Raw genomic sequence first — 15,385 nt, forward strand, 5'->3', positions numbered from 1 at the left:
AAAGCCAGTACTGTACATTTGTGCATCCACGGTGCAAGTGACGCCAAGTACTAGAGAGGCAAGACGCACGCGGGGAGCTCGCACTTTAAATCTTGCCGCGGCCGGGGCTGGTCGCGCAGCAGAAGGGGAAGCAGCGGGACCACAGGACTCGGGGGACGGGAGCTGGGAGGGAGGGAAAAAGGGAAGTCTGCTTTAAAACCCAGAGCCGCCCCACACAGGTCAAGAGAGGTGGCTGAACGTTTAAGCCCTGGACACAATGAGTGCGGAGGACTTCTCCCAGTCGGACTGGGGGTGGCTGGATTTTAACCAGTCCCTCAACGAGAGTGGGCAGGCGTTCGATCTCGAAGCCCAAGGGATCCTGTTCCTCTACGCTATCCCGGCCATCTACGGGCTCATCATCCTGGTGGGGCTGATCGGCAACGTGACCCTCATCAAGATCTTCTGCACCGTGAAGTCCATGAGGAACGTGCCTAATATCTTCATCACTAGCTTGGCGCTGGGCGACCTGCTGCTGCTGCTGACCTGCGCCCCGGTAGACGCCAGCAAGTACATCACCAACGAGTGGCTGTTCGGTCGGGTCGGCTGCAAACTTATCGCCTTCATCCAGCTGACATCGGTCGGAGTCTCAGTCTTCACGCTGACTGCGCTCAGTGCGGACAGGTGGGTGTCGGCAGGATATTTCCCCTACCCCCACCCTCACACACACCCTTTCTTACTGTGGAAAGATGCTTTAAAAAGGGGCAAGCCAAGCCCCCAGAAAGTCTTCTGTAGAACAGCACAACTGGTCCTTCAAGCGAAACTAAATCTCTTCTGTCTGCTCGTGATCTATATCCCCCCCATTCTCTGCAAGTTCGGGCGCCTGTTGAAACCCCTCGTAAACGCTACTATCCCATCTGCTTCCACAGGCCGTTCCAGGCACCCGCCAGTCCCTGTGTAAAAAAGAAATCTTGTCCTGCACATCTGTTTTAAACTTTCCCCTTCTCATCTTAAATGAATGCCCTCTAGTTTCCCTTCCACCCTGGGAAAAAGATTCTACTCCGTCAGTGCATCTCTCAATTTTGTAAACTTCGGAAAACTCAGACCCGCGTTCAGTTCCGGGTTCCTACTGCAGATGATCCCTTCTGCTTCGTACTTCCTACCACCTCTAATGCGTGTTTCGGTTCTATTTAAAATACATGTTGCTAAAGTACTTCTCCCACTGCGATGTTGCTGAGAAACTTGTTGGCAATATCAGACTCGGTAAAATCTTATAGGAAGCCTCGGCGGTGGCGTGTGAGGAAAGGGGCTGTTGCTTTTGAGGGGTAGATGTGTCCCAAAGTTCGCAGCCACATCAGTGACAGAGGCCATGGGCAGTGGGGGCAACAGATATTTGCCTCGCTTTACATTTACAACCCACTGTCAGAGCAGTGTCCTCAGATATCAGAAGCTGTTAAGCAAACTGAGTTTTAGAATCAGTCCTGGTGTCTGCGTTCAGTTTCAAGCTACTTTAGTCTATACCCACTCCTATTATGGAGCTCCTTTTAATGAACCGTGCACTCCCAGCCTGCAGCCCAGAATAGGCACAGAGCGAAGTGCCATAGATGAAACACGTCGCCCTATTTGTTGCGTTGATATAAAAAATATAATAACGCCAGTCTGCCGGCCTGTCCGTTCGCGTTATTTAGCATTGACTTGTTCTGGGACCCTCCGCCGCTTTACCCCGTCCGCTAACAAACAAAAATCACGGCCCCAGTCTGCGAGACACCGCGAAACCACAGTCCTCATTCGATCAATCTAGATCTAACCTCTTGAAATGTCAAGTGTTTCGTAACTCTCGGTTGCAGATTATCCCTTTGAGTAAAGTTTGTGGCCGCGGAACAGACTCCTGCGCTCCAGCTAATGTTTTGATCCTGTCACTGAACCAAAGAATCCCATCTGTTAGCCATCTGCCAACAGATGGGGAAGCGGCCCTTCGCCAGTGCGGTAAGGTGAAGCGTCCCTGTTGTGATACTGGTGGCGTAGCGATGGGTGTAGGAATTTGCTAATGTTGGGCTAACTAGTTAAGATATAGTGCAGTTACATTAATTCTGTACACCATCCAGTGGAAGTTATGCAGAGTATCTTCATTAGGACCCTCTCCAGATATTTAGCCCTCTTTCCTGCTGAAAACGAGGAGGTAATTGTGCTAAATGTGACGATTAATGACTGGTGCAAGTAGCCAAGGGGTGTCCTGCAACCTCCGGACTCGCTTATGTTCTCAGTATTATATTTCATTTGCACAGTTACTCTTCCTATACACATCCGTTCTTTGCCAGTCTTTGCTTATGTATGTTTTTCCCTGTACCTGCAATGAAATGCATCTCAAGGTAGTATATGATAACATATACATAATTTGATAATAAATTTAACTTGAACTTTGAACTCACATATTTCAAAAAATACACCAGCAAGAACGTTTAACTGCGGGGCAACTTTTGTGAAGAGTTCTCTGTTATCGAATATCGTTTATGTCTAACTCATTTAGAAATGTATAAACTCGAGAAAGTCTGCAGATGCTGGAAATCCAAAGCAACGTACATAAAATGCTGGAGGAACTCAGCAGATCAGGTAGCATTTATGGAAATGAATAGTCTTTCTTCAGGACTGAAGAAGAGTCTCCGCCAGAAACGGCGACCTAGAGGCTGTTTGACCTACTGAGTTCCTCCAGCACTTTGTGTGTTCAATAGAAAGTTAGGTGGGGCAGGTGTGAAACTTATCACCGTCTGTCAAAGACCGGACTTACGCCTAACGTCTAATGCGGAAAACAAAACGCACACGTGCTGTCCAATTTCCCGGCCATAACGCGCCGTGTTCATTGTGATTTGTTAGCTTATTCATTTTCTTGCCCTGACAATTCATAGCTATTCACGTTCGCGTGCGGAAGTTCGCAAGCAGGGTTCCTCTCTGGCTAGCCGCATTTAGGTTTTGACAGAATACCTGCGTAATTTCTTCTTCACAAAATCCGCAATTTGAAATAAAATTTTGCAAAAAAAAAAGTTTGCTCGAAGAAACGAACTACAAGAGTATAGAAGCATCGCCCATCTCAACTCTCCGTCGGGATTATTATTCTCGCTTTGAAGCGGCGGTAGAATCAAAAACTTGTAATGACACCTCACAGAGTCACGTCTGTATCTGTCTAAAGGCAGGTCTCCTGTCTTGCTCAAGTCTATTCAAAGTGTAAGTTGAGAATGAACACGGCCATACACCAGTGAAAAAGGGTTTCAGATGTGTGCCAAGTGGAAGTGCAACGCAGACTGATAGTCCACTCCCCTCAGACTGAGGTGCATACCTCAACTTTAAGCCGGTTGTTAACAGATCTGAAAGTACTGGATGAACTCAGCAGCTCAGGCAACATCTATGGAAATGAATAAACATTCAACATTTCGGGCTCAGTCTTTGTCCGAAATGCCGACAGTTTGTTCATTTCCGTAGATGCTGCCTGACCTGCTGAGTTCCTCCAGCATCTTCAGAATCTCTTCCTGTTATGAAAGTACTGAATTCACTTTCAACGTTCTTACTATTGGAAAACGGGTCACTGCCATCTGTGGTCTTAAAGTAACGCTGACAGGACCCCTGTATGTGTTTCTGTGCCTGCTTGCAACAAACTTCCTGCCATTCTCTCAGCCCGAGTTGAACATTGTTCTGAAACCAACATTGTATTTTTTTCCGAAGTACAAACAGAAAATGCTGGAAGGGTTCAGCGAGATTCGGATGTCCAATGTTTAAAGCAGTTTAGAGTCTGGTATGGAGGAGCCACTGCAAAAGGCTGCAGGAAGTTGTAAACTCAGCCAATTCCATCACGGGCACTAGCCTCCCCGGCACTGAGGACATCTTCAAAAGGCGATGTCTCAAAAAGGCGACATCTATCATTAAGGACCCCTCTCGCCCAGGACATGCTCTCTTCTTTGTCCTAGTATCGGAGAGGAGGTCCTGGAGCCTGAAGACACATACTCAACGTACCAGGAACAATTGTCCCCTCTGCCATCAGATTTTGAACGGACGCTAAACTCTATGCACTATTTCTTTTTTTTTAGTTTTCTCTCTTTTTGTGCTACTTATTTAATTTAGTTTATATACGTATTTCTTATTATAATTTATAGTTTTTCAGATTATGTTTTGCAATGCACTGCTGCCGCAAACCAACAAATTTCATGACATATAGTAGTGATACTGAAGCTGATTCTGAGATTCCTGAATGAACAATGAGCCAACCCAAGAACACTATCTCACTATTTTTGCTCTCTTTTCCCTCTAATTAAAATGTTATACATAATTCTTTATGTCCAGCTGCCAGAAGGCAATAAATGTCATGACATACCTGTACGATGTCAGTGACATTAAACCTGATTCTGATTCTGAGTTAAAATTGCTTTAACGTGGCATGGTTGAGCTTATGAGTTCATTACGCTGGTTGTTTGGATCAAATAGCAGAACGGCACGGCTCTGGAATTATTACACTGACCATGTTTATTGATCTAGAGTGCAGGATGTTTAAAGCAGAAGCATGTTAAAACATCGCATGCAAGATGCTGGTTTTTCTGCTCGCTCAGATGCTCAGCGTACGTCAGCAACAGATGTGCAAAGACCCTGTACTGGAGTATGAAATGACACCAATATCACCCCAGTACATTGGTCGTCTTGCAACTAATATTTCAGTGCTTCAATCAATCTTAAGTAAGATTACAGATCAGTTCTTCCAGAGACACTGTGAAACTCAGTCAGCAGGGCAATCTGCTTCATCTGACAGAGTAGCATATTTCTCATGGTTTAGGAGAACTAAACTGGCCTTTTTTCGAGTTTGTTTTCTTTCCCCTGAAAGTGAAATACAATCTATAGGTAGATCAGGGCAGATCTTTAGATTCATATGCCCTTCACGTCAAATTGTTGCCCTTTAAAGCATATTTAGCCTGGCATTGCCCAGTTCTTGGATATTTTCCGTATGTTGGTTACCCTATTTATTGACCTTATTCTGGAGATAATTGGGGGCCAAAGTTTATCGTTCAATATAAAGACTAACGTTAGCTCATGCCTTGAAAACCCCACACAGCTCCTTCATGCATATAACCAGAGCAAACCAATTCCAAATAAGCATTCTTTAAAAGATGTATGCTTCACTTGTACATTTGAGAGGCAGCTACGCAAAGAAACATCCTTGTGGAGCTCTTGCCTCCGATAAATGCAAGATATTACAAATCTCCTTTGTTCGGAATCCCAAAGTGCTCTGAGTTCAGTGTCATAGAGATGCAACCTTAACCCTGTCTGTTGTTCTGGATTCAAAACCGCTGATGGTGGAATGGAGATTGTCAGTTGCACAGCCTTTCAGCTTCATTGTAATGTCCTTTGGAGATCAGGCTGAATTGTGTTCACATCGCTGATAAATGTAAGTGCCCCCCTTGACACCGTGCACTGAAGCTTCCTGTTTTAATGAAGAGCAATGAGTCATAGAGCTGTAACACATTGAAATAGGCCCTTTGGCCCATTGAGTACATGCCAGTTATCTCACACCAATTTAGACTAAACTATATTATTCCCATATTTTGGGTTTCCTTACACTTTCTGCACTTACCTACTCTAAAGATACCACTTACCTACACTAGAGATAGTTCGTAATGGCCAATGCTCCTATCAGCTTGAACATCTCTGTGATATGAGAGAAAGCTGGAAGCTTAGAGGGAACCACATGGTCACAGAGAGAATATACAAACCCTGGACAGACACCACGGAGTTCAGGATTGAACCTGACACTGTGAATTATAGACTCTACCAGCTGTACAATTGTGCTGCCCTCACTTTTATCCCAGCCCTGATTGAAATTTATCCCTGAGCTAAAATTGGAAGCAAAGTGCCTGATCATTTATCAGGAGCTGTTGGGGGTGCCTGCTATGTAAAGTTGACGACTGAGTTCCCTACATCACCACTGTGGCTAAACATTGAAAGTTAACCATCTGCCATTGAATGCTTCAGAACATCCTGAGGTAGTGAAAGGCGTGACATAAATGGGAAATACAGAACATGGCCAATTCAATGGGAGTCAGTGGGAAATGAGCCCAGTAATTGTAAGATGATTGTGGTTGATCGTACAATAGCCCAGCTTGTAGAGCTGCTCCTTCATAGCTCCAGTGATCTGGATTCATTCCTAACTTCCCTGTGACCTTTATACCTTTTTTCCCAACGTCAAAATGTCTAATATTAGAGGGCGAGCATTTTAGATGAGAGGAGGGAAGTTCAAAGGAGATGTGCGGGACAAGTTTTTTATGCAGAATGGTGGGTTCCTGGAATGTATTGACAAGAGTAAGTGTGGAGGCAAATTCAAGTGAGGCATTTAAGAGTCTCTTAGATAGACACATGAATGTGCAGAGATTGGACGTTGTGTAGGCAGAAAGGGATTAATTTAGTTAAGCATTTCGTTACTAGGTTAATTAGTTCTGTAGAACATAATGGGCAGTAGAAGTTGTTCCTGTGCTGTACTGTTCGATGTTCTATGAGATTGTGCTTTCTTCCATGTGCTCTGGTTTCCTCCACATCTCAAAAATATGTTGGTAAATAAGCTATTTCAAATTGCCTCTAGAGTGAGTGTAAAAATGCTATTCCCTTTTCTCAGCTCCTTTGCCTCTGCCACATCCGTTCCCAAGATGTGGCTTTTCATTCCAGGATGTCAGAGATGTCCTTCTTCTTCAATGAACTGTGTTTCCTTTCCTCCACCATTGATGCTGCCTTCACCCACATCTCCTCCATTTTCCGAACATCTGCGCTCACTGCATCTCCCTGCCACCTTAGCAGTCATAGAGTTCCACTTGACCTTACTTACCATCCCTTGAGCCACTGCATCCAACACATTACCCTTTGCAACTTAATCCATCTCCAGAGGGATCCTACCACGAAGCGCCCCCCCCCCCCCCCCACCAGCTATGCGCTTTCTGCAGGGATTGCTCCCTTCATGATTCCGTTGTCCATTAATCCCTCCCCACTAATCTCTCTCCCCCCCCCCCCCCTCCCAGCACTTATCCCTGCAAGTGGCCTAAATACCACACCTGCCCACACACCTCCTCCCTCACCTCCATTCAGGGCCCCAAACAGTCCGTCCAGGTGAGGCAACACTTCACCTGCATATCTGCTGGGTTTGTCTATTGTGTCTGGTGGTCCTGATTTGGCCTTCTCTACATTGGTGAGTCCTGTCATAAATTGGGGGACCACTTCATCAAGCACCTCTGCTCCACCTGCCAAAAACAGAACCTCACGAATGCCAAACATTTTAATTCTTCTTCCCGTTCCCATTCCCATTCCAACCTGTTGGTGTTATATCCTGTACATTTCCTCTTTAACCTGCATTGCAGTTCATTGAGACACCTGCAATTACCCTTCCATTGGCAGCACCTGCTGGGGACTGCGTAGTAACAAGACCACCCCCACTCCCTCTCTCCCATTCTGCAGCCAGCACTACCACACCACACATTACCCTTTTCTCCCCTTTACCTTAATTTTAATTTAACAAATATCTTTTGTTTGTAATTCCTGTTGTGGCCTGACTCCTTTATGTAACACTCGATCTATGGCCTCCTCTTGTGCTAAGATGGAGCCACCCTCAGGGTGAAGGAGCAATACCTTACTGTCCATCTTGATAGCCTCCAACCTGATGGCATTAATATTGATTTCTCCTGGGGGGGGGGGGAAATCCCTTCCCCTTCCCCCTACCTCTATTCCTCACTCCAGCCTTTTACCTCTTTTTGTCTGCCCATCACTTCTCTCTGGGTCCTTGCCTCCTTCCCTTTCTCCCATGGTCTACTCTCCTCCCCTATCAAATTCATTCTTCTCCATCACTTGACCTTTCCCACCTACCTGGCTTCACCTATCACTTTCCAGCTAGCATCCTTCCCCTCCCCCCATTGTTTTTATTCAGACCTCTTCCCCCTTCTGTCTCAGCCTGAACCGTCGCCTGTTTATTCGTCTCCACAGATGCTGCCGAACCTGATTTCCTTCAGCACTTTGTGCATACTGCTTAGAGTTTCCAACAGCTGCTGACTTTCTTGTGTTTGTGAGTGGAAGGATCTGGGAGGATTTAGTGGGCACAATAAAAATGGGATGAGTGTAAATAGGTGTTTGATGGTTCACATGGAGTTAGTAAGTGAAAGGACTTGTTTCCTTATATCATCTCTATCTCGATGGTAGGACACAACTAGAAGAGTTCCTCTGCGGGATGGCATTTTCCAGCTATCTTCAGTTATTTGATTTCTGTATTACCTTCCCTCTGTCAGAAAAGCACAGCTAGTTACTTAATCACAGAGTTATCTATCTCTTCTTTATATAGTTGGGCCATAGTGGATCCAATCACAGTATGCATTGCCAGCTGCCCTCATTTGCTGAGAATAGATTAAGAATGACAAATGGGATAAGTTGACATGTTGCACCATACCATTAGAATGTTAAGTGTACTTTCCGTCAAATGGAGCTTTTATCATGACTAATTCTTGATCAAAGAGTAAACATGACAATAAATTAGATAAATTGTCTCCTCCAAGTACTTTGAGCAAATTCAGTTGAAAACACTTCAGAGAGCAGATCTTGCTGTCTCAGTCTATAATAACGGGCACAATTTGTCTCTGGCGTAATTGCAACATGACAACATCTCTAACTTAAAAAAATAGGAGTGAGGTGAAGGTAACAATTTATTCATTTGTTTCAGATAATATTGATATATTGTTTTGCTCTTTTATGCTCTATGACATGAGCCTTTAACTGAAAAATATGTGCTGTCTTGTTCCCAACACTTGTCTGGTCTGCAGGGTCTAATACTTGTGCAAAGGTAAAGTTGCCAAATGACCATTCAAAGGCAGTACATCGTAACGCTCACTTCGAAATTTTTTAAATGCTGGCTGTGACCATCACCTATCTTAACTTCCTCAGTACTGAGCAAAAGACTTAATTACCTGTTATCTGCCTGTTTTGAATGGAATTATAACATAATGCAGCTTAGAGTGGGGGAGAAATTAATGATCTCAAAACAACCACTATTGGAACAATGCATGCAGCTCCTGTTTATATTGATGCTTGCCTTAATAGGGAAAGAAATGTAATCTCGAAGTGTGCTAATATTGTACAGTGTGATCCCAAGACTGACAGTGACTACTGAGATAAAACAGCAATCACTATAAGAGAAAGGAAGCATGAATGAGGATAGATGGCAATTGTGCTATCATTTTATGAAAGACAATGAGCAATATAGGAACAGGAGGAGGCTGCTGAGCCCCTTATCTGTCCTGTCACTCAGTGGCTGATCTGTGACCTCATTGTCCAGCCTTCCCTGGTGCCTTTTGCTAACAAAAATAAATGCAGATTCACAGTTACTTCATTCTCATCTCTGTTTGTTTGAAAATTTCTGTTTATTTTATTATTTTTCATTGAGTTCTCACACAATGCTAACTTTTCAAAGCAGTTATTTCCTGTTGTCACTAACTGGCTGCCTCATTACCATCTATTATGTTAATCACATTCTTTAGCAGTGGACTGACATGGAGAAATTCAAAATTTGTGGAACATGGCCTTTAAACACCAAGTTTCATTTTACTTACAAAGTTGCTTAATCAATTAGTCAAAACTATCCGATGTTTCAAGATCTTTAAACTATATTTACAAATCCTCTCCCTCTTTCCTCTTCCCTCTTCCCTTTTTAACCTAATCAACCAATGGCTTCATCTTCACTTTACCACCGTGGCAAGCCTGGCCTCACCCAATGAGGGTAATTCCCCCTATTCTATTCATCCCTCCCTCTCTGCAACTGAAAACTAACTTGTTTTCTCTTTCTCAGGTCTGCTGAAGGGATTTCAACCAGAAACATTAACCCTGTTTTTAGTTCTGCAGTTGCTGCCTGGCCCACTAAGTGTTTTTAGTATTTTCTGTTTCAATTTCTGATTTTTGTCATCTGCAGGTTTTTGATTTTTCACTTTAAACATCTTGCTAGATAAACCCAAAAAAAAATTACCAAGAAGATGTGAATAGGAGAAATCCAATGAGGTGCATGAACCTTTAGAAATCTGCTTACATTGTGGGATCTTAATTATGTGGGTACAAAAATGATACTTCCTCACATGGGAGAATCTAGAGAATCTAGTTGCTGTTTAAAAATAAATACATTGTGCACTTCAGACCATCAGACTATTAATGGAGAGGGAAGTTTTGACATGGAAGAATAAGTGTTGAAATATTTAATTCTTTTGATTGATTATGTTCACATAACAGAGTAAAACTGGGATGGCCATGGGATAAACTTTAAACAAGGTTATCTAGTCAGTGAGGGAATGGGGTCTGTCAGAGAGTGAGAACATTGACAAAAGAATGCAGGGATGGTGAAATGCAGAACAGGAGAACAAATCCAACAAGCTCAGGCTGGGCATGTCATTCACTCTCAGAGAGAAAAGGAAGGAAACGTTTAAAAACAGAGTTAATATCACTGACAGACAGACTGAGAAATCAAGTTGCCTGAAGTATTCCATATTGAGTCCAGAAGGATTGCCGTGTGCCCAACCAACATCTGATGTTCTGGTGTGGGACCTCACTTTGGCAGTACAGGAGGACAAAGATCAATGGGTCAGAGTGGGAGTAGGAAGGAGAAATAAAGTGACAAGACGTGGAAAGCTCAGGGTCACCACTGCAGGCTATATACTGGTGTTTCACAAAGTGATCTGTGTTTGGTTTCTCCAGCATAGTCTCCTACAGCTTTCAGTTGTGACGAAAAGTTGCCAAACTGAAACATTGACTGTTTCTCTTCCCACAGTTGTGGCTTGACTTGCTGAGAATTTCGAGCATTGTCTACTCTAATTTTGTTATTTATTGCCTTGATTCTTGCCTTCTCAAATATCCCAGTCTTAAAGTGGAAGTAATGAATTGATTGCACATTTAATGGATTCTGTGCTACATTACTCAAATGTGGTTAAGGATTGTAGGATAATGTTTTATGTTAATGATATCTCATTGAGAAAATTGTAACATTTAGATGTTTGATTTATAATGCCTGTATATTATAATAATGGCCAGTGCTGAAATGGTGAATAATGCCATTTACATTATTCATTTTAAGATATGGAATGCAAATGGTTTTCCATTCTGACTCTCCAGTGTTTTGAGCCTCTGGCAGTTCCGATGCTGTGGATGGATAACAGAATATGTACAATATGCCCATGCTAATCTTTCAGAACAGCGATTAGTCATGGACAACATTCTCTCTAATAGATTAGGTACAGAAGTTGAAACTTTATTAAACCTTTCCACACTAAGACAAATCATATGAATATTTGTTTTGCAGAGAGTTTTCATGCAATCAGTACTTCTACTGATTGCTATTAAAGAACAGTTGTTATTAGTGACAAGTATTTGTGGTTTATAGTAATCCACGCATTTATTTCATTGCTTCTTTAATGTGCTGTCTGTTTTAAATTGATGTGATCAGTAGTTGTGGCTCCAGTATAGATCCCTCAGAATATGTGGCAGATTCATATAGTGCCAAACCAAGCTATTTAGCCGAATCGACCTGTGTTGATTCATTACATTTAATGGCTGATTTTAGGCTGATCAAACAAAATTTGCATTGATATTGTGGAAGATGAATGGATTTAGACTAGTATGTTGAAGAGCCAGCTGGGGAATTGGCTGTACAAGAATGGGTACTGTGTAATGGGGTAGATTAGTTGACAATTTTGTTATTTGTGGTCCTTTAGGGAAGAGTGCTTGTGACAGGAGGGAATTCTTTATCAAGAAGGAAGATGAAGTAGATCAGTCCAAGATTATGGTTAAAAATCTTAACCAAGGAAGTTACGAAGCGGCGTTGGCTCAGTTGGATTGGGTATCTTTGAATGGTACTACAGTGGCAATGGCTAACATTTAAGAAAAGAATGGACAGAAAGCAACAATTATGCATTCCTTTCTGATGCTAAAATCCAAAAGAAAAAATAATCAAGCAAAATAATTTAAGGATAGTATTAAATCAAAGAGCAGTCACGCAAAGCTTTCAAAATAAAAGTAGCACATTTAAGGATTAGGAGCAGTTTAGAGTTCAGCAAACTTGGGCCAAGAGGTTGATTAAGGGAGCAGAATTAAATAGAGGAGTAAACTTTCAATAACATAAGAAGAGACCACAGATATTTCTACAGTATCTAAAACAAAAAAAAACAATGTATACAAATGTAGATCCCTTACAGTCAGAAATAGAAGAGCAATTAAACAAATACGTTAATATAGCCTTCCTGAAAGAGGACACATATGGCTAAACAGAAATATTGTAGAATATATCTAATGAAATACACAAATAAAAGGAAATTGTTTTTTTAAGAAAAATTTGTTTAAGAAACTAATAGCACCAAGCTGATAAAGTACTAGGGGCTTATAACTTGCACTGCAGGCAGTACAACAGACAGACATGGAAACAGTGGATGCGTTGGTTGTCATCTTCCAAAGTGCAATAGATTATGGCTATGGTTCTATAAGAAGGGGTTGTTGTATCAAGGTATGGGGTAGGGCACTTGGAACAATGATTAGTAGAAATTTCTTCCCTCAGGAACTCTGGGAACTCTTTTCATTGACTGTTGTGGGCATCAAGTTGCTGAATGTATTGAAGAAAAAGAGAGAGTGGGAATATGAAGTAGCGGAAGTAAAAAGATTATCTGTGATCATGTTTACTCCTGTTCCTACTTTTTTTTGTCTCTGTGCTTCTATTACAAGAGCTATTCAATTACCCAGCTCATTTGTTCTGCCTCTTCAGTATTTTCCCCATCAAGTCTTTGTCTAATGACCCTCTGATGGTCGGTTTTTGGTATATTTCCCTCATTCTTTCTGGCAGACTACTCCAGGTCAAAACATCTCATGATGCAAGGGAAAATCTCTTCTCTTCCCATCTTCGTTTGGAACTAATTGCCTTAGATGTGTAATATGAGAGAAGCTCAGATGCTGCAAGTCCAGAGCAACACTCACAAAATGCTGGAGGAACTCATCAGGTCAGGCAGCATCTATGAAGGATAATAAACAGTCAATGTTTCAGACAGAAACCCTTCATCGTGACCTTAGATCTGTGCTCTCTGGCTCTTGCCAGTGGAACAGTTTCTTCCTATTTACCTTTTCAAAGTTCCACATAAGTTTACATCTCCTCCCCCCCCCCCCCACCCAGTCATCTCTCCTTTGAAAACAATTCTAGTTTTCTAATCTGTCTATATGGCTTCCTAATTACAGTGTCGGTGTGGTGCACAGTAAAAGTGATGATAGAGCCACATAAGACTGTAACACTGAAACAAGCAGCCCTGTAGCCAACAGCACTGCATTTTCCGTGCAGATATTGGCAGAGGACAATATCTGGAACCAGACTGGCAGGTGGACTGCAGGAGAAGGGGCAGTGATATGTGGCTTCAGAGATCACGTTGCATCTGAAGCTGGACTCTGCAGTACCTTGTGCAGTGTGTTGAAAATATCGGGGACGGGATAGGGAGGGGGGTGCAGAGCAAAAGGGATTTAGAGAGGGAATTCCAGCAGACTGGTGCTAGAGCCACACAGATACAGCACTGAAGTAAAGGGCAAACAAGAGGAAGTCTGCAGGCGCTGGAAATTCAAGCAACGTACAAAAACCGCTGGAGGAACTCAGCAGTCCAGGCAGCATCTTTGGAAAAGAGTAAACAGTTAACATTTTGAGCCGAGACCCTTCATCAGGACTCATGCAAACAGGCAGCAGGATTGTAGTCCTGATGAAAGGTCTCGGCCCAAAACATTAACTGTATTTTCCATTGATATTGCCTGGCCTACTGAGTTCCTCCATCATTTAGTGTGTGTTGACTGAAGTAAAGGGTTTGCCTAAGTCTCTGTGCAATGGTATACACATATTCTAGCAGTATGCTCAGAGCATAACATATATTTCCTCCTTTCTTCGCTTCCTTACTGTTGTGTTAAAACATCTGCAGCAATTTTTTGCAGTTCTGTTGTGAATTGTGCTTTCTGCTCATCCAGGGCAGTCAGATTTATTCACCATTCATGTAAATTCCAATTAGCCAATGCTTCACAAATGGTCAGTGTAATTATTACCTGTGTTTTAATAGGTTAATCAGTCTTTAGGGAACATAAAACTTCTAGCGGTCAAAAGATCACATTCTTGCAGCATTGTGATAACGTTATGTGCAAATATAATGGTGTTCTGATTATGTTAGTTGACTGATGTTTCAGTTGTAACACGAGAACGTTAATACTGCTGCAGAGAACCTCTTATCGTGTTCTTATCAGTAATGCATCAGTGCCAAAGCTCAGCAGGCCCTTTTACAAGGCTGTCTTCGAAAGTTGTGGAAAATGTGCCACCGTTGATGTTTGAATTCCCCGCACCGCGTGTTTATGAGTCGTAGGATCATAAATCATAGATGACAGATCTTACAGTGATCGTGCTGTGCGTTAAAACGGTAAGCATCAGGCCAGTGGTCTTGGAGATTGCACTTTTCTGCACACACAGAGAATTGCACCGGGGGGATCAGCTTCCTTGGTGCCTTTCTTATTGTTGAGAATTCCAGAATTTAAAGGAGCAGCTGATGGAATGATGGTACTGAAGGAGTTCAGAAGGAATTCTTTCAGCATTAGGTGAACAGATCACTGCGTATGCTTTCCGTGATTCCTCCTGGGAGTAATATATGTTATAATTTATTTCTAATTCAGATGAGGAATGAGGGTATAGGCAGCAATTGTTGAACTCTTGCTGAGAAGTCTAAAGGGTTCCTTTCTTTCTTTAACAATTTAACCTGGTGAAGCAAGGGTAATAACTACACTGACCACCTGTGAACTGAACACATTGTGATCTCTTTCTTTGCAACCATTATGATTTGTTAGGCACCATTTAGAGTCTTGTTACATGTTGTTCATTTGTTCCTTTTGCAGGTATAAAGCTATAGTCAGACCGATGGACATCCAAACCACCAATGCTCTGATGAAAATCTGTGTGAAGGCTGCATTCATCTGGGTGTTTTCAATGCTGTTGGCTGTTCCCGACGCCGTGTACTCTGACCTGCATTCTTTCAATAACTCCGAGATCAACAAGACTTTTAAAGCTTGTGCCCCGTATCCACACGGCAATGACCTGCACCCTAAAATCCACTCCATGGCATCCTTCTTGATTTTCTACGTCATCCCTCTCTTCATCATCTCTGTGTACTACTTCCACATTGCCAAGAACTTGATCAGGAGTGCATACAATATTCCAGCAGAGGGCAATCAGCACATATTGAGACAGGTAAGCCCACAGATTTCAGGTTGCTCAGCTCTAGATGAGATGCCATTGTATCTTTACATAATGAAGGCCATTTTCAGTTGGCACTGACAGTGTGCGAATCAATCAGTTCACTTGGACAAATCAATTTCT

General features: G+C 42.6%; 1 protein-coding gene across 1 annotated transcript in view; it reads left to right on the forward strand.

The window, feature by feature from the left end:
* Positions 1-200: 200 nt before the first annotated feature.
* Positions 201-15,385, forward strand: part of grpr (gastrin-releasing peptide receptor) — a 67,026-nt gene continuing 51,841 nt past the window's right edge. Inside the window, exons 1-2 of the mRNA XM_073045835.1 lie at positions 201-660; positions 14,905-15,256. Of these exons, the coding sequence (XP_072901936.1) occupies positions 257-660; positions 14,905-15,256 (756 nt within the window). The 5' untranslated portion in view covers positions 201-256. The remainder of the gene's footprint in view (positions 661-14,904; positions 15,257-15,385) is intronic.

The sequence above is a fragment of the Hemitrygon akajei genome, chromosome 5 (genome assembly GCF_048418815.1).
Source record: "Hemitrygon akajei chromosome 5, sHemAka1.3, whole genome shotgun sequence".
Taxonomy (NCBI): Eukaryota; Metazoa; Chordata; class Chondrichthyes; order Myliobatiformes; family Dasyatidae; genus Hemitrygon; species Hemitrygon akajei.